At 37.6% G+C, this 26246-nt stretch overlaps 1 protein-coding gene across 1 annotated transcript; it reads right to left on the reverse strand.

Annotated features, from left to right (window-relative positions):
* Window positions 1-3669: 3669 nt before the first annotated feature.
* On the reverse strand, window positions 3670-23940 carry LOC106158974 (glycine receptor subunit alpha-2). The gene is made up of 10 exons (XM_087007948.1): window positions 23931-23940; window positions 23482-23566; window positions 9760-9830; window positions 8808-8875; window positions 7863-8095; window positions 7494-7576; window positions 7191-7322; window positions 6691-6883; window positions 6171-6321; window positions 3670-5687 (listed from the first exon to the last, which is right to left on the reverse strand). Exons 1-10 carry the CDS (start codon window positions 23938-23940, stop codon window positions 5502-5504), a joined length of 1212 nt encoding a protein of 403 aa, XP_086864074.1. The 3' UTR covers window positions 3670-5501.
* Between the last annotated feature and the right edge of the window lie 2306 nt (window positions 23941-26246).

The raw sequence follows: 26246 nt of genomic DNA on the forward strand, positions 1-26246 counted from the left end.
CCAGCTGGAAGTAGTGGGATAAGATGCCTATGGCTTTACAGAGTGGCGCCATCTGATGGTTTCCTGCAACAACATCGAGGAGGATAAGGAGGTGTAGAAGAAAAACGTTTGCAACATGGTGTTTGTTGTATTCATCAACCACAGTGCAAAGATTTGGGGAAATAAGGTAACGCATAAACACCAGGAAAATCCATGCCATAGACACAAGATTCAAACTAAGGAATACATAACCTAAATCTAGTGTATTGTCCATCAAGCTTGTGACATGAACTGTCTTTAAACTAGTATATGCTTTAAGACAGATGTGCAGATTTCCTTTAGCCTCATCAATGGAGAAATGCTCTTTTTGTATTACCCCTACTTTGTTTTTTAAATAAATGGCGTTGTTGCTTTGACTTATAATTTCGGATGTTGGAAGAATTACCACATTACAATACGGCTTGCCCCTATTCATTGCGTAATCCGTCCATGACATCAGCGGATGCATTGTTAAGTACTCCTCGCATTTCGGACAATACCTCAACAGTGCATGGTACGTCACATTCCAAACATCTGTCTCTAGTGGATATGCCGTTTCGAAATCTTCAACCAGCCCACGATACTGATATAAAAATTCAATAAGATTATTCTCTGGCTCATGTGCCACTTTCATCTGCGCGGGAAAATAGTGACTTCTGCCATCTAGTCCTGCCGTTAAAAGTGCATCATGAAAAAACGATACCACTTCCGAATTACCAATAGGTATATTTTTGTTAGAGCGTATTTTCATGTGTTTTGCGAACACATAAGGTGAAATATTTTGCATCACGCTCTGACAGGAATGATTCCACGCAGCATTACCAGGGAAACAGTCAAGGTCGAGGCATCCTCCCTGTAGCAAAGATGATATGAATACTGTATACGGAAGAAAACATTTTACTCATGCAACTTATACGATATGCTTGGTCTTAATTGAAACCGTGAAACAGAAAGCGAAGTTGCCTTAAGAGAAACAGATATATCCAGAAGTGCCATAATTCGGCAAATAATAATGAATTAATTGATAACGGAGTCTTTTTTCTTTTCACCGGTAAGTCACCTTGTGTGGAGGCACCCGCAAGAGTAACAGCAATTAGAATTGCAATTGTGATAACACACAACATAAATGAAATTATGATTGGAAGCTTACCTGACCATCGGGCATTTGATTATCATCACAGCTATGCAGATCTATTGGCCAAAACCCGTTGTGTGGTACTATTTTGTTCCAGTTCAGGTTTACTGTGAAAGTGCTCATGACACCCGCGTCCTCCACTGGCGTTAACACATCCTCTGAAATATTAGAGAAGAAGCCTATGTCACAAGCGACATTGATAGTTATTGTTTGTACCCATGCCGAGAAATGTTTTAAATGTCGATATGTAACTTTTGTATGCCATAAGACGCAGATGTGTGTATTTGCAAGTTTCGTTTTGGTGAAAGCTCAGCTGTTATAGTTAACATGTATTCCTTCCTGGGTTTTCGTACAGTTGCTAAGTTATGCAACATGCACAGTGGACAAAAAGTAAAGGAAGAAGCGGAATTATATAACTGAATGGGAAAATGAATTGATTAATTTGTTAATAAATATATATTTATTCCAATTAACTAAGAACAATTCAACTCACCAACTGGGCACACGTAACTGGTTGTTAAATGACGTTTTAGGTTGACGTCATTCCCGCAACTGAGACACTGGAGATCGCGAAATATTCGTCTGCGCGGGATTGGGTCCACTTGGATTAATTCTACAGGGTTAGGTTGATATTTTTTCTCGGAGACATGATCAGGCTCCATGTCAAATGGATCACAGAAGCTGTCGCTCTCATTCTCAGTGCAGGGCTCTGTATAATCCTCCTTTTCCCAACAATGTCGAATCGTAGGCGACGTCTCTTCTCTAAATCGCAAGCGACAGTGGCGTGCATCTAGGTCTTGTAATATAGTTATTGGGTTTAGTCGACTTGGTTCTTCAATTTCAGGTCTTAGCACATACGATCTACGCCCAAAGTCGCAGGTTATTATAGGGTTCCATTTTAGAACATGTTGGGGAGAAAGCCCGTTACAGACTGCGCAGTAGATATTAGGGTACGACACGCCGGTGTCCGGATCAGAAACTGGTAGAAAGGACCATGGGATTGAGGGGACAGGGTCTTTGGCACACTGTGACCGAAATATATGCGCGTGGTCGGGGCATGAGGTGATGAAAAGATTTTTTTGTCGCCAATCTCTTCCTGCCGCCTCCATCGTCAGTAATGGTCCATAATCGGAGGGGACCGTCATACACTTCGTATCATTTGACTTCAACTTATATTTTTCGGCCTGTGTCTTATCGATTGGTGGACTGTTTTCTAGGCGCTTACCACATCGTTTTTCGAAATCATCACAACAGTCATAGTACGGTTCAAGTTGACAAGTCCAGTGGCAACTGCAGGTGACCTTCAAAAAAAGGTCCCCATCGACTCCACATGTCCACTCGTTGGGAGTGATCAAGAGCGGAGGATGCGGATGGAATAACGTTTTGGATACCAGCATAGCAAAGGTTACAACAACTGTCAACGGGTCCATGACACTATTTGTTGCGCGTCACAAGTCTCTTTACTAAACGTCTATGTAATCTATGCCGGTGGGTGTTGTGCCCAAACTAACTCAAACTTCTTTGTGGTGTTATTGTGAAATGCTGCCTTTATATAGTCATGGACGTTATTTCGAGTGCAGTAAATGCGCACACGTGCGTCACTATAAGTTTCTTAATGAGCACGCCCTTAGCTACAGATAAACCCACCACAGGTGGATACATTGGCTTCATTAAATGTTTGCTGTGGTCATACCACTGGAAGTCTTCCAGCATCGTTGCTTGCAGTCACTGGCAAATACTTCATGTTTGAAAGAACCAGTTTTGGAGATATCCCTTGCAAAAACTACATGCCACACTTATGAATTAGCGATTAATGCTCTTGTTTAAACTAATACACCCTTTTGGAAGGTGTCAAATATAAAGCTTTGCTGATAATATGATGTTAAAACATTACTAAATAACTAGGCAATAATTTTGTTTTTCAGTTCTTCTGTTTTTCTGTTTTTTTAGTTTACATTCATGATTAGAACCGGTGTGATCAAGAACTGACGTAAATGAAACGTCAATATTCTGATGAGCTTGTTAATGATGAAAAAACACATTCGTGTGTTCATTATTACATCCAACCAACTGCTAAAATGTGCTCTGCACTTGTTCTATGTGAAAGCATGGCACTATATTATAAACAACTGCACAAAGTGATTTAATTTGCCCATCTAAGACGTGAAGTATATGCACAAACGAACAAGAACTTCTTCCGCGTTTCGTTGCATTCACGAGTCTACTCGAGATAATAAATGCAGTCAATGCTCACACATGCGTCCCTTTCAGTTGTCTGAGCATGTCCCTAGCTGCATATATGCACCACAGATGTCGGGTGGATGTGTTGGCTTCATCAGTTTTTTTCATTTGGAGTATGCATGCCCTAGTGTAGACGTTCAGTGTAGACGATGCACAAGTTGCTCTGCTATTTTTTTATATCTTTTACCTGCCTTTTAGGGCGTTGATTGCAAAAGAAAGGACAACAGTGTGACTGTGTACTACTGGTACCGGTGCAGGTAAACATGATACATAAAAAGATCCAAAAGTATATATTTGAAGCAATATTGGTCAAGTCTTTTATCGACCTTGGCCAGGTAGAGAAGTGAGTTCTACTTACTGAATCACTTGTATAATATAGTGGTTCTATTCATCATCGGATATCTAATGACGAGGAAATGAAAAAGGAAAGGTCATCATTCAATACCAGCGACAGTAATAAAAACAACGGCACTGAATAACTATCATCTTGAATTTAAATTCTGTTGATCAAAAATGTGCCTTTCGAGCGGCTACTAATACAGTCATTATATATAAAGAACGGCATGATCCAGAAATGACGTAAATGAAACAAATGCGCCGCACACCATTATACCGATATGCTCTCTAATGATGAAAACACATTTGCGTGCTCCTTACTTGGTTCCGACTAATTGCTAAAATATTAACTGCATTTTCTCTTTGAAAAACCATATCATCCTGTACATGTTAATTCAGGTGCAGTTACAGGTTTAATTTGTCCACAAGGCTTTTGTTGTGAAACGAACAGAAAATCCGCCAGCACTGTTCTTCTTAGTTGCCCACAAAAAGTAACGGCACGCTGAATTCTATAAAAATGTTGTGTGTTTGTCCTTTTATAAATATAACAGGAAAGATGAGTGGAAGATTTTGTAACTACATTTATGCTGTGTAGCCTTAACAAAATTCGAGCCCTTATTCATAAGCAAAACAGACGAAAATCATTCGCACTTGAGGTTTGATATTTGATGTCATTCTTACTTCGCGCTTGATTAATATATTGTTGCTCTATGGAAAATAGCAGATTGGAATTTCGCGCAGAATCCTTTAAAAACGACAGAAAACAAAACAAATGCATTGGCCTCAATGTACTGGCATTTGTTCACATTGTAACACGGTGAAGAGGTCAATCTTTTTAATTTGAAAAGGACGAGAGTTTCCCTTTCCCTACAATAAGAAACGTTTATCTCTTATGAGACGAAAAAAAATATTTTAACCAGCAATGGCGACGCTTACTTGCATTGGCCTCCAGCCGTTGGGTTTTGGTGGTTGACATTATATTCACAAAGTGGCGACCTTTGAACCTCCACTGCACGACCGTGAAACTGAAGAGGTCGCCGTTGAAGGCTCAAAGGAGGCCACATGGTCGTCCAAGTCCTTCAAAGACTGCAGACAGAATCTTTTTTTTGGCTTCGCCATTAAAACAATAGCCGCCGTAAATTATTTGAACACGTTCAAACACTCAAACCAAGGTTGCAGATGAGGTTGTTCGTCCAAGTGGCTCGAATACCTGTACAACACAAAGGGGACGGATATTTGTTCATCACCATGACGCCATCACCAAACTGGCCTCTTCATAGAGAGTATATAGAATGAGGCGGGGAGGTAAGACATCACCTCTTCAAAAAAAATGACATTGATTTTGTTTGAAAGGTATGTATATATTTATGTGACTCTTGCAACTCTCTCTCTCTCTCTCTCACACACACACACAAACACACACACACATATGCCATATAAATTCGGTTCACGTGAACAGCACGGTTGGAATATTAAATTCACTAGTTCCTTTGAGTTCAATCTTATAATATGAAACATGTTATATTCGATGCAGGTCTAAGAGCGCATTCACAACAGCAGACTATCAGTAGATCAGCAGATCAAACATGGCCGATGCACTTGAATGCTTGTTGCGTAATTCCGGCGGGGAATCTATTCAGTGTCTAATCGGGAATTAAGTGAAAAGCTTAAATCTTTTATCTTTGATCCGTGGATCTGTTAGTCCGCTGTTCTGAATGTGCTCTAAGATAATCCGTCTTACAGTACTTCAAAGACATGTATACAACAAGTTCTAGTCGTCAATGAGAATGTACACCATCCAGTAGATGATGTTAAAAACGACAAATCCAACTGGAAATAAGATTCTCGAAATTCTGTCAATCTTGGCTGCCTTAAGTTTCAAAATAAGCTTAGGCTCGACACCGTCTTCTGACATGGTTCCGTTATTATGTGTCTCTTTTTCTGTATTTGTCGGTGACTGGAATAATAAAAAGCATGTATTGATTAACATTTTTGAGTCAATGCTCCACAATAACCATACGCTAAGTTTCACTGATGATAAAGCAATGTCTCGTGAGACGTAACAGTACAACCAGTGCAATTTGCATATACATATTTGTACCCGTATGAACATCTGAAAGTTGCTAACTTTAATATATACACCGCTAAGACAAACTGTTTTTAAAGTGAAAACTTTGCATGAATTCTTAATATGTACTGTATGGTTGACGGCAGTTGGTCAAAGTTTGGCATAACGCAGAAAATGAGAGAAATACTGTATATGGTAGTTTATGGAGAGAACCATTAAATTGTTATAGAAAAAGTAGGCATTTTCTTGGAGATGTCTCTATTTCATTCAACATGTTAGATATATAGAGAAAGAAATGCTAGTGGGTCGAAAACTTTGTCTTCAGCTTTTGGTCAGCTATTTCAACATCTTTAAGTGTTACCAGCTACGCACCTGTCTCCTTATTGTGTACCGATGCTGCCGCCTCGTGTTGATATTGACAATGGCAAATTCCAGCAGAGCCAGGAATACGAAAACGAGACATACTGCCATCCACACATCAATTGACTTAACGTATGACACCCTTGGTAATGTTGCCCGGATACTAAAAGGTTACAAAAAGGATTTTATTTTTAAAAACATTTTAAATTATTAAGTGCTATGCATTGTACTCAAATGATTGATGAGCACTTAACAAACGAAAGCACCACATCAGACACTGAAATATGTTTTACAGTGAACCTTGAATAATAAAACACCGTCACATATCGATTACAATAAAAAACTTAACTGACGCAATATATAGTAAAGGGCGGCATATTAGGAGAATAGATATCTAATTGTTGGTTGGTATTTGTTGTGTTAGAGGAGGATAACTGTAATACTAACTGTTATATGCATCCAGTACATGTAGAACTTATCTGCCTTAACTTGTTAAGGAGATCTAGTTATAAGATAAATATTTATCACAAACCTGTAGGTCTGTGTAGTAAGAGTGAGCACCGTAAGGAGACCAAGGGAGATTCTAGCGGGCACGGACTCGTAGCTGATCCAGAATGAGACCCAGGACAGCGTGACGATAAGCACACTGGGAAGGTACGTTTGAATGATGTAAAAGTTGATGTCTCGCTTCAGAGAGAAATCGACTCGCAGACACGAAAATATCCCTGCGTAAAGAGTGCCATTAAAACGAATGAATAAATAATTACAAAATACGTGTTATCAAGAAACTGCTCTTTGATTATAAATCACCCACTTGTACAACATTCACACAAGTGTCTGGATGAAATGAATACGTTGAAACAGAATACAAAAAGCCTTGGCAATTTCATCATGTTTTAGGAATGCGTTTACTGATATGTTTTTAAACAAATGTCCTATTGTAGTGACGGGTGTTTGTGTAACGAGTGCGGTTTGTAAAACATAACACTTTACAATAAAGGTGCAATTCTGATTTTATCTTAATTCCCGTACCTGCCTTGTATGTTTTGGTACAAGTGTCAAAATTGGTGTCCAGTAGAAAGAACTGCGGCAGTTTCAGTTCCTCGTCTTTATCAATCTGGCTGGCGGCCCAGTCAAATTGTATTCGGTCTTTGGTGTAAGCGACTGCAAAAAACGCAGTAGACATGAGAGGCATTATATATGAGGCACATAGGTTTTTATTTTGTCAAATTATCACCGAACCACAAAGTTATGGATAATTCCACCTCAAGATATAATGACCAATTAATATGAAACTCTTTAAGAAACAATGTATTTAGTTTGGCTTCTACTTACAGCTCTCCAAAATGAGGGAGCAGTTTTGAGAGTCAAGCGGAAACTTCCTAAGGTACATGGGGCAGTCTAACGTCAGTGTAACTCTGGAATTGGAAACAAATTTGTATGAATACGTCCTCGCTTTGTGCTGGTGGAATCTGAATACCCCGCTAAAATAATAATAATAATAATTAAATATTAAAAAGAAAGAAAAAAGAAAGAAAAACAATACAAAACACACAGTCAGACAAATTATTTTAATTGGACTAAAATTTAGTAAGATGAATAGATCTGCAGACAAATAGGTCATGTAATAATGATCCAATACACGACAGGATGTGCTGGTAATAATATAATCATTTACTAATAGTGCCAATATTTTTGTTTCACCTTGAACTAAAAAACACTGTCCCGTTTTCATCAATCCGAAGCAGATGGTTGGGTTGTGTTACATCATGGTATTTGGCCGTCTTTTCGTTGCTAAAGAACACGTCAGGAATCCACACTGTCTCCATTGCTTTGCGAGGATCTATGGTCACCGACGAGGTATTGTACAGGCGACCATTAAACTTCAGTCGGTTGTCCGTCCACTGCCGCCGAAGAAAGATGCTCATTGTGTAATCCTGCGAAATAAAAGTACATCTTGATAGATTATTGTGTTCAAACTTATTCTCTCACCCCTCTCTCCCCATCCCATTCCCATTGTCCTTGTCAATGTTTAAAGGACACGAAAAGACATGGCTGAATTAAATACTACAAAACTTGTATTCTGATGTCACGTCGTTATTATGACAGAAATGAGACTCATTTTTGCTACGGACCAACTGACCAAGTAGACGTAATGGTGTTGCAGATTGGTAAAATTGTTATTCATTTATTATTATCGGTATCTGATTAATTAAGACATACTGCCGTCGTATGGTACCGCGCATTTCACCACTATCCTTCTTACCATGCTGCCTACATAAAAGTGACATTAACATCTAACTGAAGTAGCTGCATGACTTATGGGGAGAATAACCAAAACGTGGTCATAATTAAATCAATCACGCACATTCCTCATGCTGCTCTTTGACTAAATAACACTAATTAACTTTCGGTTCCTAAGAGACATGTATGGTAATTTACGATATCGCTCACATTCATCCCATACAATGAGGTATTGCTTCAAAGCCCCAAACACCCATTGAAGTAGGATAAGGAATATCACAGGCTAATGTGCGCCATGTAGATGCACTAACAATGACCAGTCTTGCAGCCACTGGGTGGGTGCCTTTGCTGGACAAGATGGAATGCACCGTGCATCTGCACAACTCCTCTCACCTCCAAACTTACCATGGTGATTTCATTGATGGAATCAAAACTACTGACGAAGATCTCGACTGCCACCTTGACTGGCTCATCTGAAGAAAAAATCGGCGCCAATTTCATTAGATGGAATAAACAACATATTAAAATGAAATCAATGCAAAAAAATGTGTAATATTATATCTGATGACTTATTGTGTTTAATTTTCATATTTGTTTTGCATGAGACGAAAAATTTGTTTGATTACCCGCCCTCTGTTGTTTTGATGGTGAACGGACGAAGGTGGTCAAATAATAAAAAATTCGACATTTTTTACCTCTATAGAAATCACTGTGAAATATAAAATGTTGAGGGGGGCTGGTTCTAAATTTGAATAAATGATATAAAATATTGACATCTTCACCGGTACTTTGTTTTATCTCCACCGTACACATGTAAATAATGAAAGATGTGGTATCTGAATCAAAAAGCACTATTTTAAACGATTTACAGTCGTGGTGTAAATATTTGTTAACAAAAACATAGCACTGGAAGTGTGATAGCCCTTTGTGTAGACTTCTGTGCATTACCGTGAGTACATGCAGTTTTTGGCGCGGGAATTACAAAGGAAAAACACAGGCAATTCGAAATTCATATGTCACATACATTAAATTGTATTTTTATGCGTTCAGGGCTTAGTTCCCATTGATTTGTACAGGTAAGGACCGTCTCAAACTTTGACCCACTTACGTCACGCTAACTCTAACCTGTATAAATCTAACGGAGTGCAGGATCTGTTTCATGTCCTTTAATTCACTGTCTTTACAATTGGGCTTAAAAAATACTGCAAGCAAACTGAACCAACTAATTAGCAGTGTATGCCAAGAAAATAAGACCGTCTTATACCACCCTATGCGTAAGTTAATCGAATTATTTGTTAAGATAAAGACATTATTTGTTCTGATGTAATCAAAGCTGCATGGTTAGACAGATACCCACCATCGTCAAAATTAGGCGGTAGATTACTGTCATATCTGGTAGAGTTCAAAAGCCACTTCAACAATTCTGATCTGTAAAAAAAAAAAAGAAAAAAAAGAAGCACGTTAAAGGTGTAGGTAATGCTGTTATCAAATTTGACATTAACAGCGAGCCAAATGTCTGCGGAAAAGTGGTAGGGCCTATTTGATAGGCACTAAATGTCATATTTACTGTTCCTGCTAAGCCATAGTGCGAATGCAATCCTGATTTTCACCTGAGGTTTAGCTCAAGCTATCATTAATGGGATTTTAAAACAAAATCCGCTTACATAAGATCGCGCGTCTTGCAAGGACCCTTTTTTTTTTGTCAACGTTTTAGATGATATGCTCGATTGGGGTACAGGTAAGGTAGATTCCACCTTTACATTAACTCGAGAGGAACGCGAACCGTCATGCTCTGGTTTATTTGAGGAATGAATCAGAGTGTGGTGGGTTTACATTCTGGTAGCAGATGTTCAGATGAAGTAAGCTCGCAAACCCTTGCACTCAGCATTGAAGGCAATGCCAAAGGTAACGGATCAATAAATCTTCGACATAACTATAAGAGAAAGACTCGTACAGTGGAAATTGATGTAAGATTTGTGATCGTAGAAAAACACATTTATATGTGTTTACATCGTGAGATCATAAAGATAAATTTTACCGCCCGCTCCTGTATGAGAACAAGTAGTATATCGGTCTTTCATTGCCCAGCTGGTACTAAACACCACACCGTATGTTGAATAAAATAAATGGCCGTATGTTCAAGAGGAACCCTTGCTGCTATTCTTTGCACCGACTGAGCCAAGATATACCGGCAAACATTAGCGAAAAAGTTGACTGGCATCTACAGTATATATCAGTACAGAAATAACGCACGGATGGAAGGGAGGTTCATGCAGCTTTACCTGTATGTTCAAGCAACAGATTCGTGTTTGTGGACAATGGTGTTTTCAGCAGTTCGATTTCGGTGTTCGAAAATGCCATCACATACATGTACATGATGACAGTTGTTTATAAAATATTTTATTCGGTAAGAATAATCATATCAATGCCTCATCAAAATTTGCCTTTAAATGTTTCAGATATACGTGGGAATAAGTGAGTGTAGAAAAAAGATCCATTTTATGAGATATCCCATCAGTTGCTTTTACATGAATAAGCACAATCAAGTACTAAGTACATTTTCTTGTAGATGCATACGGTGTCATTCAGCGGTAAAGGATTGGAGTAGTGAATGGCATCTATTATAACAACCAGTACCGCACATTTAGTGTGACAGTATGTGACAGATGAGTACAGTTAAATAACAAGATTTAATGCCACTAATTAAACTGAAGCAGTTACCAAAGAATTTGAACAGTAATATAAGCATTATATATATATATATATATATATATATATATATATTCAATTGAAATATCTTAGAGCAGTCGACCACAGAATACAGGGGACTGAATTATGCTCTCCAGCACCGCTGATATAGCTTACAATTGTTGTTGTAATATTTATTTTCGGCAAACAACCCAACATTAGCATCATCTACCGGCTATCAGAGAAAATATTTATGTAGTCAAATGTTCATAAGCACAACGAAGCTCTGTTTTTGCTCAAAAGTAAATAAGATAAAGTCCATGTGACTGAAATTTGTCATTTAATTATAACGAAAATAATAAGATACAAAGTTTCAAAATTGGTAGATAATCATACATCCCCCACACTATATAACTGCCATGATTAAAAAATAATATAAAGTAGGTCAATGAGTGCAACCAAGATTAATTAAGAAAATATGTGAAACCACAACTGCTATTGGAGTAAAAAGTTAGCACAAATGAAAAATAAAAGCTGTTGTTCGACACGTAAAATGGAGAAATGGTTAGATATTCTTCAGTGCCTGTGTTAACATTATTGATTTACTCTGGATTAAAACTGATTTGCTGTTGGAGATATAACATAGCCATTTGCCTAATTAAGGTTTCCCGAAGTTTTAATGAAGTAATTCACTCAGGCGATGACACTGATGGAACTATTCCTTTCAAACTAGCACATGGTTGTGTCAATTACATGCGCAGGTACAACAAAACTGTCATGTAAACTGATTAGCCCTTTTATCACGCGTTAAATGTGGATTTATAAATACATGGATTGTGCAATTAATTATTCTTTTGTAAAGAACGTATTGGTGTGCACCAGCGTTTAATATGTGAGCAGGACTCGAGTCGTCTTGCACCGTTCAAATCCAGGACTTGAGTCTGGATTCGTAAGATAAAGATAATTGAGGTCACGGCCAATTTCAAATGGTCAAGTGATATGGAACAGAGTTTTGTCTGGTTGTCGTCTACGCTTATGTTTATATTGTAGTATATTTTTCTTGATTTCCCTTTTACTGAACTACAATCAAAGCTATAACCAAGAGAAAATTATTATTTCTTCTGCCGAGGAAAGTCGGCGCCTTTCTTCTCTCTGTAAGTAATGAAAATAACTTCCGACGGCTTGTGATAATGTTGTGTTTGCCAAAGCATACTTTATTTTTCAAAACAAATTTTTATTTTCCGAAAAACACAAAGACTAATTTCAAATAAGCTACTTCTAGCAATGAGTGATTTCAATACCGGATTTTTCTGCTGAGTTTTCTTCGAGAAAATAATTTTCTCCTACTCGCGAATCATTGCTCGACCCGCCCTTGTACTTCGATGTTTTATACCATTTGTAATTGAAGAACTTAGCTTTAAACAAACAATGATCTGTGTAGACCGCCAAACATATGGGTCTTTCTGATATTTCAGAATATTATATCGGCACCAGGTAGATTACTTAATCTGAGGCGTTTTTATCGTTTTTTAGATCTGAATTGGGAAAGAACGTAGCTTTGCAGGATATGAAAGCATAAAGATATGATATGACTATGGGGGATTTTCAAACACTAAGAATTCCTTTAAGGAAAATTGAAAACTGTTACCCATTATCATCAATCATATAATGCACTACTTTAATTGAAAAATACGAAGGTGATCTGTCTTTATTTGTCTGCACATGCTCTTAATACCCACTGTGACTTGGAAAGGTAATCACTATAGATTTTATGATTATTCTCGAATGAGATCATATATTGATGAAATAACGCCTTGTCTCCCAGTACACTGCACATTTGACAAAACCCAAGTAATAATTAATCCCACCTGTTCTTTGAAAAGGAACGTTTACGGTACAATGATTATCTTTTGTTTTGTTTAAATAATCGAAAAAAATTTTTTGGATCAATATAACAAATGATTCATATTTACTCGCAAACTAATGTCGACATCAACAGTTCTTTACAAACAAAGGGTTATTACACTACGTTTTATTTAAAATTGCAGATTGGTTTGTCTTTAAAAAGGAATAAAATAGATGTCAATCAATGTCCTGTTTGATTAGCTATCTTGCACGTTTCGTGATTTCCTCCGTTCTATATTCTTAAACTCAAATAGCATTTTAATTAAAATGTATTAATCTTTTTGAATTTTAAGTGATTCTATGTGTTGGCTTCAATTATTAATAATGTGTATTTTGTTCAAACCATACAAAGAGTTTCTGCTCTATAGGCGTCTCTACCATATTCCATACGTCAGTTAACGCGGTAACACCAGATTTGTCGTGGGGAAAATCTAGGATCCTTATTACTCCCTGTGGCCAAAATGCAACATTTATGGAAAGTGCTTTGTATGCTAAAGTGTATGTGTTGTCAAAAGACCCCACAATCCATAGAAAAGGGAGTTTGATATAGTGTTTTAACATAAGATAAGTGATGATATTTCTACCACCTTGGAAACCCTACTACAACAACAGGTTTGCTGTTAGGCAACTGAAACATAAATACACATCTTAATCCAATAAATAATTACTCACGTCATATATCATTTGCGAGTATGTGTGTACAATGTACAAGCACATTTGATAGTTCCTAGCGATAAAAATACAACCGCACATTGTTATACGTTTATACATCCAATGACTTCTAGGTCTGTGGGGTATAACTGTTAAAACTGTTATGACATACACATACCTATATGAAAAGTGTTCTGTTTCGAAAGTTTCATAAGTGGTAATCCTTTGAACCATTTAAACAGTGTCTCTCACAAAGGAAAACAAAAGAAAAAGGAAATTAAATACTCCCAACCTTGAAAGTCAACAGCCATCATACACGAGTACCACATTGCTTCTATTGGCATCCGACTATTATCGTTTACGGTGATAGCACGTTCTTTGTTTTCATTCATTCATTCATTCATTCATTTATTGTCATGGTTTACCGCGTAGATAAAAAACAATGATAAAACACCAGATCCTTCGAAATTCAATATACATTATATACTGTTCAATGGTCCTATAATGTGTATTGTTTTAATAATTTCTGCCAGTTGTCTGAATTTTTCCGAGATTCTATTCTCGTAATCTTTTATTTCCATGATATTTTTTCTTCTGTGTTACCAGTGCATTTAAAAAAGACATGTTTTATGTACTATTTCTTTTTTACCTGTTTGAAAAATGATTTTACTAACAGTTTCTTGTTTTTGCTTTTATTTTGCCTTGTATTTACTGTTACATCAAAAGAGGTCAGATTAACGTATGACCTATTCAGGTCAGAATATTATCAAAAAAATATAACATCATAATTTGTATAAAAAATGTTGTCATATCAGATATATGACAACAGAAAATCACACAATGAAAATGATTTTATACTTCAAAATCGAATATTCTAAGATATTATGAATTAAATTTGTTTTTAAAAGAAATGGACACTCAATATTTTATCCCATGGTGCTTCCCACTAAACTGCAAAGTATTACATTTGGGTTCACAAAACCGACAACGAAGTGTGTTCAAAAGGACAAAGCGTTTATCAACAATCTCAACCATACCAACTTTAAAGACCACCTACAAATACAATTGAAAGATCTGTGAACACATGAATTCTCTCAAATACAGCTTTTACACAAGCACTTTTATGTAGCTGTTTTCTAACTTGAGACAACATCAACTCACATGTCTTTAAGCTGAAATCACAAATGCTTTTTTCTCTGAATCTAATAAATTATTTCCATCAATAGCCATACACACCTGCGATTGAGATAATCAGCAGACAAATCTGTATATATATTCTTAATTGCAACAAGCTAAACAGAAAACAGAGGAAGTATTATACTGAAGCAAAGTATAATTATTAGGTACATTACCTTGCAGAGAGTGGATGTGCAGGTGGCACTGCCAGAACACACACTAGTACCGCTGTGGTAATCCGATTTAATAAACATCTCATTTTCTCTTTTGTTCACCTGAAAAAATACAAAAGTGCCGAAAATATATGGACATTACCTTGGATGGATTTCCATGGCGATGTCATCGGGCGGTAAGCATAAGAAGATCGCCACGAGATATAAAAAGTAGGTAGAAACGCCTAAAGACGCTGAATCCATCCGCTGAAGTTTCATTTGCAGTGTGTGCTTATCATCGCCTGTCTACACGTGTTGATCAACTGCCGTATTGCCAATGTCAAAACCAACCGAGTACCTTGAAGCCAGTGAGTGAAGTGTAGCTACCGATCTGCATGCCACCGGCGGGAGGTGAAGATCTCAATTACAGCGCAATTTATCATATCTTATTGTATTGTTCTAACACTTTAAAAGGAGGCTCTTTGTGGGTCATTGCACATTCTTCATTAAGCGCAGCTGGGTAATTCTAGAAGTAATTACTTGACATTTTGGGACGGTGCCTGGGGCAAGCATTTTTTGTATGATTCAAATAATTATATATCGATACTCCTGTTAGGCCGATTAAAAAGCTTAATTATCCTCACTTGTTTGCCCAGATGCAGCAAGGTTCAACTATTTGTACAAAAAAAGGAGTGCATGAAAATGTTCTTTGCCCCCCCCCCCCTTCCCGAGTCTTTGCTAACTAGGATTAAGTTCGATATGACTGAATATATACATCAAGCTTGTTTCAAAGAAGCTAATTAATTGCTTCCTGTAATTTTGATGTTTACCCCCCCCCCCAAAAAAAAAAAAAATGCACGTTTCTGTTTTGACCACAGTGCTTCAAAATGCCCAAATATGTTAGTATGGTCACTGTATTCAGTGGTAGAACACCTGCAGTATAGTACTGATACGCTTAACTGATTCCAGACAGCTTCAGATTTTCGGATATCTCATCTGAACACAAATCGGGGCAAAAGTCTTGTATAATTCAGTTGTCCATAATCAATGCTTGTGGTCACTGGAATCAGAAAACCCAAGTTTAGAAGACATCATACCACCGATGTCTGATCTTGACAGGGGTCATGCCATTGCCATTATATTTTGGTGGGAAGTGGCAATATCCAGAAAGACCTCATGGTGATTGAAGTGATTGGTGGTAATGTTGAAATCATTCCACGGCTATCTTATCTGGACAGGGGTCGTGTTATTTGTCATTTGTCATCTGCACAGTTTTATGGTTTTGGTGGGTAGAAATGGTAATTTCTAGGCGGACTTTATGGTGAATACAGTGGTTTGTGTAAATCTCACTGAACAGCGGCATAGATATTAAGTCCTAAGGACGGTTGTTATGCTAATCATGCATCAACACCCAACCCAACGCTTGCTCCAGCAGGACAACGCCCGTCCCCATACTGCCAGGATAGCACAGGTGTGTCTGTAGCAGTAGCAGATCCAGACTCTTCTTTAGACCAGGCATATTGAGCATGCCTGGGTTGAACTGGGCGGACGACGGCCACAGCCTACCAGCGTTATAGTGTTCAGATTGCACTGGTGGAAGAATGGTGGAGGTGACTCATACATGTAAAACCATAAAACCAAGGGCAGAACAAAACGTCAGTATTTTTTTGGACAGTATACTGTACATGTAAATCCAAAGGGTATTTTACAAACAGTGCAAAAATTGCAATTTTAAAAATATATATGACGTATTAGTGGCACGTGGTACCAAGAAGACGAACAATAATAATAATATGTACCAGAAGCTTGCTAGCACCACTGAACCCCCTCCCCCAAGTTCCATCAACAAACTAGAAAAGCACTCCGAGAGCGCAGACCTCCGCCAAGGCAGCAATTTATTAATATTATTATTGATTATTGATTAATTATTGATCCGGATCACCGCCAAAAACTAATCATCTGTTCCTTGGCCCACTTCTGACAGTTCCTGAAATTTTCATCAAAATCGGTCCATAACTTTTTGAGTTATGTTGATGACAGACAAACAAACAGACAAACAGGGGTGAAAACATAACCTCCTTGGCGGAGGTAATAAGCGTTGCTGTAAAACTTTCTAGACGTGGAACGAGCCAAAGCCTCACTAAGTCTGAAATGAGCCTTTTTCGGGAAACTGTGATCAGATATGGGAAATATTGTTCACTTATTGGAAAACCAAAAAAGTCCCAGGAGTAATATGTATTCATAAGCGCACTGATGTTGTTATGGTTTGAATTTCTTTTCGAATATAACAGAGGCGACTTTCGATATGGTTGCATGAGGAACGATTTTAGCAAGTAACCAATATCCAAATCTTAAGTTTGTTTTAGTTTCAAATCAGATTTTTTAATTTATTTTTAAAGCTATTTCACGTTGCCAAAATAGACATTGATAGCGATTGATTGCACATAAAATTTCCGGACAACTTACTTTGCTTGTCCTGCCACTGAGATCGAAATATTGCAACCCTAAACTGTGTCTGTGATCAAAAAGAATATACCACAAAATCAAAAAATTATATGTATTTTGATTTGGAACAGCGCGATTGCCAAATGTGCCATGAGAGAGCTCTGTGCCCACGCTAATTCGATCTACAACGCCCCCCCCCCCCAATCACTGGAGTTATATAAAAAAAGACACTCATTTAACGCCTCCAAGAAGTTTTTTTAGAATACTTGCGTCTTTTTTTACTGTCTTGGGAACGACTTAATGTGAAGATCACGAAAGACCGATAGTAAAACTTTCTTCAGACGTTTGAAAGAGACATCTGGAAGACATCGTGTCGGTAGAATAAAGACGCCTTGAAGTTTTCATGAACTTCAAGACCACACAAGACCAATTCCAAAACCTCTTCAGACGTTTGAAATACTACCTTTCAAGCCGTCTCCAAGACTTCTTTGTGACCAAACGTGGCTGACTGGGTGGGTGATTCCGTATTTATGATCATCACTACTGCAACCGGGGCACTTTTACAAGAATGTGTCTCCCACAATGCACCGTGATCTACCAGATAAATGGATACCCAGTACGAAAATGATTTATTCGTTACTTTTAAAGTATTGAATAATGTGTGCATTAGATGATTCGTGTCAAGCAAAACAAACGTACTGAATTATCCGCCAGGATCTACTGTATTTTTTAGTAATTGAGCTGCACAGTTCCCTTATCTCTATATTGCTTTATGATGAATGACACAGGTACGTAGTGCATTACCCAAATGTTCAAGTTGATACAAAAACATTCACGTCTTTTGTGTCACAATATAACTGAAGCGTTTTGTGATAAATTGCGATTCAAATGTGTGATACTTATAAAAACATTCAAAATGCATTACTTGTAAAAAAGTAAATGTACTTGGGCATAATGCTCAACACGTCATAATGAAAACAGATGGATTCAAATGATATAACATTGACGGACGACCTATGTGTAAATGCGTTTGAGAGCCGTGTCTAAATTATTAGATGAAGCGTTTAATTTGAAATTGTATTTAGGGAAACGTATCAAATATGTATTCGGCACCATAAAGTGCCCCACTTTATCTTTTATAAGTTCTCGTAATGAGAGTCTGATGAAATTACGAGCCACACAAACAGACATCATAGCACTATTACTCTTGTAACATAAAGGGAAACATCTAAGAACCACTGTGAGTAAGTCTCCTTCGAGCTTTAATTCTTGATTAGAAATAACCTCTGTGTCAAAGACTATATATCTGCCATTATCTTCAACATGCAATTTTTTCTATAATCTGTATACAGAGGGATCGATACCTACCCTCAACCCTTTTCAAACAAAATTACCATTGGTACAATCACCCTTTTACACAATACATCACGGTTACCGAAGTAATTTGCTGTGTATCATATTATTCCAGTAATTATGTTTTCCTCAAGATTATGTTGTTTTTTTTCGATCCAAAATACTTGATTGTTTTTTCTTGATGATACACCTCGCTCAAATTTACAACATTAACTCATGTTAGTTTTGATTTGGAACAGCGTTTATCGCCTGTTTTCTCTTTCACAAACAACAGTACATTTGCCGTTGCTCACACAGCACTATATGCTTTCTAAATTTATATGGTCTGCCTTCAGAATGTGTGTTTTGAGCGTTGCCAGCTACACGTTTCTTTGGCCCTTCTTACATCAGGATAGCGACTGCTTGCAGAACGACCCTTACAATCATGTAACTAAAGGAAAAGACTGCAATATTCAAAGTTCATATAGACTGATGTATCAATTTCATGTTGACCCGCACGAAAACGAAGTAGATACTCCAGCGCAGTAGACTACTGCAATCATACTGCAAACATGCTTCAAATCTGCTTCGATGTGAGAGCTAATTAGCATATTTGAAACATGCTTCTATCATGCTGCTAATCTACTGCATTAATGCTTCTTCTCTGTACAACCCTATGTAATTTTTGAAGTAGAATTGCAGTAGGCTATACTGCATTTCTACTGCAAATATGCTCCACACCACTACTGCGTTAATGCTTCTTTGCTACTTCGATACTACTGCATTTTCGTGCGGGGAGTGTCACGTTTTTTGAAGTCCCAAAATTTCGTTATTCAAGCGGTGTAACTGGGGCTAAAGCGGCATCACGCTATTAAAATAGCAATACTAGCAGTGACTGGACCATCGTCCATTAAGTGGTAGCCTAAAGATCTGATTTGATTTCACACATACTTGATAAACTTTTTGGCCATCATTGTTGGTTTTGGTATATAATACGTTATTATGAAATACATTAATACATTTGCCGTGTAGTACAGTTCAAGTGGTAATACGCACATTTACAGTCAGTCACGTAACAGCACCTCCTACAGTTTTAACACCCCTCTGAGGAAGGGGAACAGTCAGTTTGCAAAAGCACACATTTATTGTGAATCGTGTAATTCATTACCAATCCTATATTCAAATATTTCACTTGAAACAATACAACACGATTGCATCTAGTATTTCCTGTCTGGCCCCTACTTAGCCATTGGCACTCTGTAACTAACTAGTGCTTCAAGGTGTTGAGATGAAGTGATGTTGAGAGACAGAAGGGAAACACCTGCGTCAGCAATGTAAAAAAGCAGCCGTCTAAACAATGGCTCTCCTGCAGTTACACAGAAACTGTTTTGAATGCTGTTGATCAATACGCAACCAACTAACTATGATATCTATATACGCATATATATGAATAACCTCGAAAGAAAAGCTAACATTTTCTTCAGTAATATGATAAATAACAGTAAGCGACATGCTGTTACGTCTGAAATGTGTATCTTAAATACCTTTGTTATGGGAAAACCTTCCGCACGTAAAGGCAATGCAGCAAGAAGAGTAGTGTTGATTCCCTCAGTTAGAACGTGATCTTTGATCAAATGGACAAAAAAGGTCCTTAAACCCCATCCAGATTCACAAATAAATTGATTTCTTAGCAAACTGCCTTTAGTGTCAGCCACCATACGGGTAACGTTAAGGATTGCAAGATCGATATACATCCCTCAAGAGCAGCTTTCATCATATACCTTGCAATGGCAATGGGTAGTTTTCCACATGATCGGGTTTCTCCTGCATAGAATACTTGCATGCATATCTCGTTTTTTTTTTTTTTTTTACCATCAGCTTTGATGTGAGACCAGCCGTAACAGGTGGATGTTGCTTCCAATACTGCAGCAATACGTATAACTAGTCGTTAGTTGTAAATTGCTTTCATCCGTTGTTATGATACGACAAAGGCTCTAATGGTGATGATGATGTGAATTTGATGAAATTACATGGATTGCCGTGATAATTGATATGTTTGGATATACGGACGCCAGAAAAAGAAAAACCGGTGTGTGCCCACAATTTAATTACGATAGGGCATACATGTATCCCATGAATGCTATTATCTGTTTGACTGCTCTAAGTCATTTTCAGTTAGTTTTCTAAGTGGCTGATGACGCTGCGCAATAATTTTCAATTATTTTAATGTTAAGGGGGGGGGGGACAAGGGGTAGCGCAGAAGCTAGGGGAGCACGTACCCACTGTACCCTTCCCTTAGTCCACGTAGGTGTTTTATAACTTAGATATACGAAATAGACACTTACTGACTTGGTAGGGCCAGAACAGGCAGAGTCCCCATCCAGTGTCAGGAAACTAATGGCTTTGTAAAAAAAAAAAAAAAAAAGAAAATACCCCACTGTACTCCCAAACAGTCGATACAAGTCTGCGTAATTGCTTATATCATAGCAAATAGAAAAGAGGGAAGCGTTTATTGCCATTCTCCAGAGAAAGACATAATATGCTGTATGAGAATGAAACTTGATAGGATCCCGAAAGGATAATGTAGACAGGTCCAGGATCCTCCTTCATAGCTTCCATTGATTTGTAGGCAGATAGGTTTAATAAAACAAGGCTAATACAAAATTAATACTTACAGTACTTGCACCCCTCCCCAACTCACACACATCTTGGCATCCCCCTCCCCCTGCCACAAACGCACACACACCTTGTGACATAGTGTGTAAAACATTATAACCCCAGTCATAAGGTCATGAATCAGCCAGTATGATGAAGTAACATTAACACAGTGATGTGAGTGATGAAGGATGAGCAATATCACTACCACGGTTGTACCAGTCACATTATAGCAATCGTGTAAAAATAATAATATTCCTTCGAAAACGTCTTTCTCCAAAGTTGAATTTACTTTACCAGTGTGAGCAATGGGGGAGGGGGAGGGGGGGTATTTTAAACAAAAAATCAACTCCTTCGTAACATCCTGGATCCATCAACCAGAGGGAAAATAATACTTGTATGTACGTGAACATGTTCCTACTTACACTGGGTCAGTGCCCCGAGATAGACACATCTGGCACGTGTCGCGAGTTTGGTCTTTTAGCACATACATGTCAATTATCAAAAGTGTATTTTCATGTTGAGCATTCTCCCTTCGGGTTGCCGACCACAGTATACCAAGGGCAATTAAAAAAAAATAGATAGGTGTAGGATTACAAAAGCATATCACTTAACAGACGTACATGTATGTAAAATTACACTTGAGTAATAACGCACGTAGTTGCATTATGTTCAGTATACATGTATCGTTGCTTATTACATTCTGGTCCGATTTTTGTTAATATCTCATATATTAATTATGAAAATATTAATATTTAATTGAAATGTGAATTTCAAATACTTTCAATAAAAGTTACAGTGTAAAATACAAGTTAAATACAATTATGAGCAAAATGATCGAATCGCCTTGAAAAGTTCTGAGTGAGATACGTAATTTGACATTGATTTATCAGGCTACATAATCATACATAAATATGAGAGATCAGTAATGCCCCCAAAAATATCATCAAACATCAATTCTGATCAATTGAATTTGCTTTTGCCCTTTACTTCTGAGCACTGATGATAACTCATTTCTATTCATACGCTTTCTGCACGTGTTCTTGGTTGTCTACTCATTTTTCTTTTTCTTACCTTAGACAGCTTTATAGATGATATATCTCATTGGGCCCTACCACCAGTTGCAGTAAATTATTGCAACATATGGTATCTGAGCGCTTCTTAGACAATTATGTACTGAATCTGTGTAATGCTGTTGAGTAATGCAGTGCCAATGATTAACTGAGAGGTGAGTGTACAGAACAGGGGCGGATCCAGGATTATTTGAAGAGGGGGTGCAGAACGACAGGCGGGGGTTTCGGGGTCTGCTTAAGGGCCCCAAAATTTTTGATGTTTTGGAGGGGAAACTGTGCCCTTTGGTACAGTTTAGAACGATGGTTTAGCTATTCAAAGTTCTAATTTCAAGAGGGGACTATTAGGGTGATATATATTTTTTCAGAAACCGAAGGGGGTCAGGTCCCCCTTAATCCCCTCTAAATCCGCCACTGCAGAATAAATATAATGATTACATACACGTATGTATTGGAACTTTAGGGAAATTACCACCACTTGGAAGTATTAAGCCGTGAGGTTTAAGATACTGACCATATTCGAAAGGGAAATGCTGATTCAATGAAGAAAGGAGCAGTAGAAACATCTTTCGACGAGAAATAATGTTCGATTACAGGGTGGTTTCCAATACCGTGTATTCTAGCGTCTGCTATTGTCAGATACATCATTGCGTTAACTGTCAATTATAAAATATTTTGTAATACTTTAAGCTCCAGCGTAAAGAATTCAGCCTGATCGTGGGATTTTAAGTGACGATAAACACATGAACATGGTTAAGTCCGAAGTATAAGATATTTAACCTGATTGGCGGAAAGATATATGCATGTTCATTCTCGTCGCAAAACAGATTTCCGTCTAGAATCCATTGGCATTGCATGCCCACCCTAAATAAATGTATATACCATCTATATAAATGTAAAAAGCTTTGCGTTTTTAGAAAAAGCAAATAATTTGTTTCAAAACTGTGATCACACCAAAATTATAAAGCATTCTACAGTTTGCGTGAAGTCGTTTAACTGCCCTACCTTTTCCTGCAGCAGCGTGCCGGTATGCAGAATGCCTTGCGTTTTGCTGATCTCTTGTCTGAGCTCAAGTCCGGTGTTTGTCCGGCTCACAGCTAGTCATAGCATGCATGGAACTACCAACTGCTATGAAGTGTCTACAGGCATGTGCATTATACCTGTATACGGTCGCACAAGAATTTAGAGAGATGATCAGTTAGAGCCGATGCCAGATTTGTCTTTAAAGGGAAAACCATTGCCCCGGAGACTAATGTATCTTGTAAAGACATCTGGTGACGTCATACATCCATTTCATTTAAGTTATTCCAGCTTTTGAACACCCTTTCAAAAGAGGGTCAAGGTGTTGGGCATGAATTAACTTTATTCTGGCCACTACACTAAAGCACTTAATGTCAACAATTTGCATAGATTTATTATGTAGGCTAACCTTGCCCTATTTTAACCCACAGTACCGTGAAGCATCACGCCGTCTGGTGTTTGTTATGCCAGCTATCCGCTGCCCAGTGGCAGGAATGTTCAGTGAACGGGCAACTATTCACCACCACTCCACCCCTGGACGGTCATGGACGGCGTGGCTGAAGAAACTGACCTGAACTATTTGACGCTACTTGTACTGTCAGTTATGTTTTATATTATGTGAATGGATTTTAACAGGGGTGTGAGGGACATTCCTTGTCTAAAATGATTAAGATTAAGATTTACTTTCGTGCAAAACTATTTGAATTAAAAATCTATTTTCCCTGAACGTAAAAGACTATGTGAATGCGTCTGCTGTGTGTTTTAGTTTAAATATGAAAACACAAACTCATCTGCGGAGAAGGAATGTGTTCTAGGTTGATGTAAGTACGAATCTATAAATCAATCTATCAATCAATCAATCAATCAATCAATCTCTCTCTCTCTCTCTCTCTCTCTCTCTCTCAGTTTGAGAAGGAATACGGCCCTTAAAATTGTGGATCATTTTTAATGAATTATCATAAATTTTGTGAAATTCTCCATTTGTTTAAACTTATGACACCATTTAACCTGTCCTGCAAAGCATTTTATAACTGTAAAAATCATTAATTCATCTATAAACTTTAAGAATTAAAGTCAAAAATAGAGCTAGATATGTCAGATGCGTAACACGTTTAAAACTGCCAATAATTAAAACCTCTTGTATTTTATGTCAATGCTATATTATGTCTCTTACAGGATACTGGGCTGTATGCTCCCCAGGGAGTAGAGAGCGTTAACACCCAGACGGTACTGGGCCAAAAATGACCAGGCGCCTGTAAGCCACGCTGAGACGCATCTGAGGATAGGAAGTGCACTTTACTTTTATTTTACTTTTAATCACCAATGCATTAAAAGAAAATACAAGAAATCAAACGACAAAAAACAACAGCAGGCTATAACTTCAGAAAGCCTAACAAATAAATACGTTCTCCAAACCCTGCTTCTTTAATTACTGGGACCAACATCAATCAACAGCTGATACGTGCCGTCACAATTCATCATCAGGCAAATAAGTGGGGTTGTGATCAATAAACAAAGACAGCAGTGTTGTTATAATGCTCTTTCCCTAGATTATCCATTTTTCTTTCCTTCCTGAGGTAGTATAATATATAATATAATCTACATTGCAAACATATTAATTCTAAGAGGTATCCTACAGAAACAGCCAATGCTTCCTAAAGTATTTATTTTATCGCCTAAAACAAGATAAAAAAATCAAAATGTGTTTTTTCAACCGAAGAGAGATTGCTCGAAGAGGAAATGGGTAACGATTACATCCATAATTCATTAAAACAGAATGTGTATTTGATTCATCATATACAACGACATGGTACTCACCAATAATTGCAACTATTAAATATTAAAAAGAGCAACAACGATGCTCCTATGGCAACAAACCTAATCCATCCTGCTTCTTGTAGGATGGTTCGCTCAGAGCTAGATATCGACGGGACTCATTGCCTTCGCTGCTTTTGTCAAAGTGTTGTAATCAAACTCCTTTGGTCACGGCCTCCCAGAATTCCGGAGCCGATAAGGCACATATTTTGCAAGGTATGTCTTAGCCCGGGGGGGTAGTGTATTTCACAAACTCAATCTAATTAAATCGCTATTGCTTGCAAGTATTTTCGTAATATAAAAACACTGTCACTGCTGGAAGAGGGGTTTTAATCTTGGTCCTGCATAATATTACTTTTGTTGCAATTTACCTCGTGGATTTATTTATATATTTATTTATTTATATATTTTTGTCATTTGAGAACAGGATCGGGGCTGAGTCATTTGAAAAAAAATGAACAAAACCTCATTCTTTATAGTTATACGAAAATGGTGTTGCAAATGCGCCGTTGCCTTTACTCTAAAAGAAAACCCCGTTTGTTAAACAACGAGGGGATGGCCTACCTGCACTTGGATGAGTTATATTTCAAATCGTTATCAGCTAGTTGTTTTAGTTAATAGATAATCGGTTGAATGTTTTTAACTAAATATTTAAATATATGTATATTTGGGTACATGTTTTTCAGCAAAATTATGGTGATGCCGACAACTATCGGGACATTCACAGGTGTCTTGTTCCTTTTCAATTATAATCAAGGTAGGTAGTATATAGTTAACACATGTGCCATTGCTTTAATTGCCTTTTTCACAAACATTTGCAGAGCATAACGTGCTTGATTAAATGGTTTTTTTAAATAGTTGGCAGGCATTCATAGTCCAGCCCTTGGAAATTTCAAGTTAGATACACTTAACTTGTCGCATTAAATGTTAAGATA

Source organism: Lingula anatina, chromosome 3 (assembly GCF_051362555.1).
Source record: "Lingula anatina isolate TDL-2025a chromosome 3, LinAna3.0, whole genome shotgun sequence".
Lineage (NCBI taxonomy): Eukaryota > Metazoa > Brachiopoda > Lingulata > Lingulida > Lingulidae > Lingula > Lingula anatina.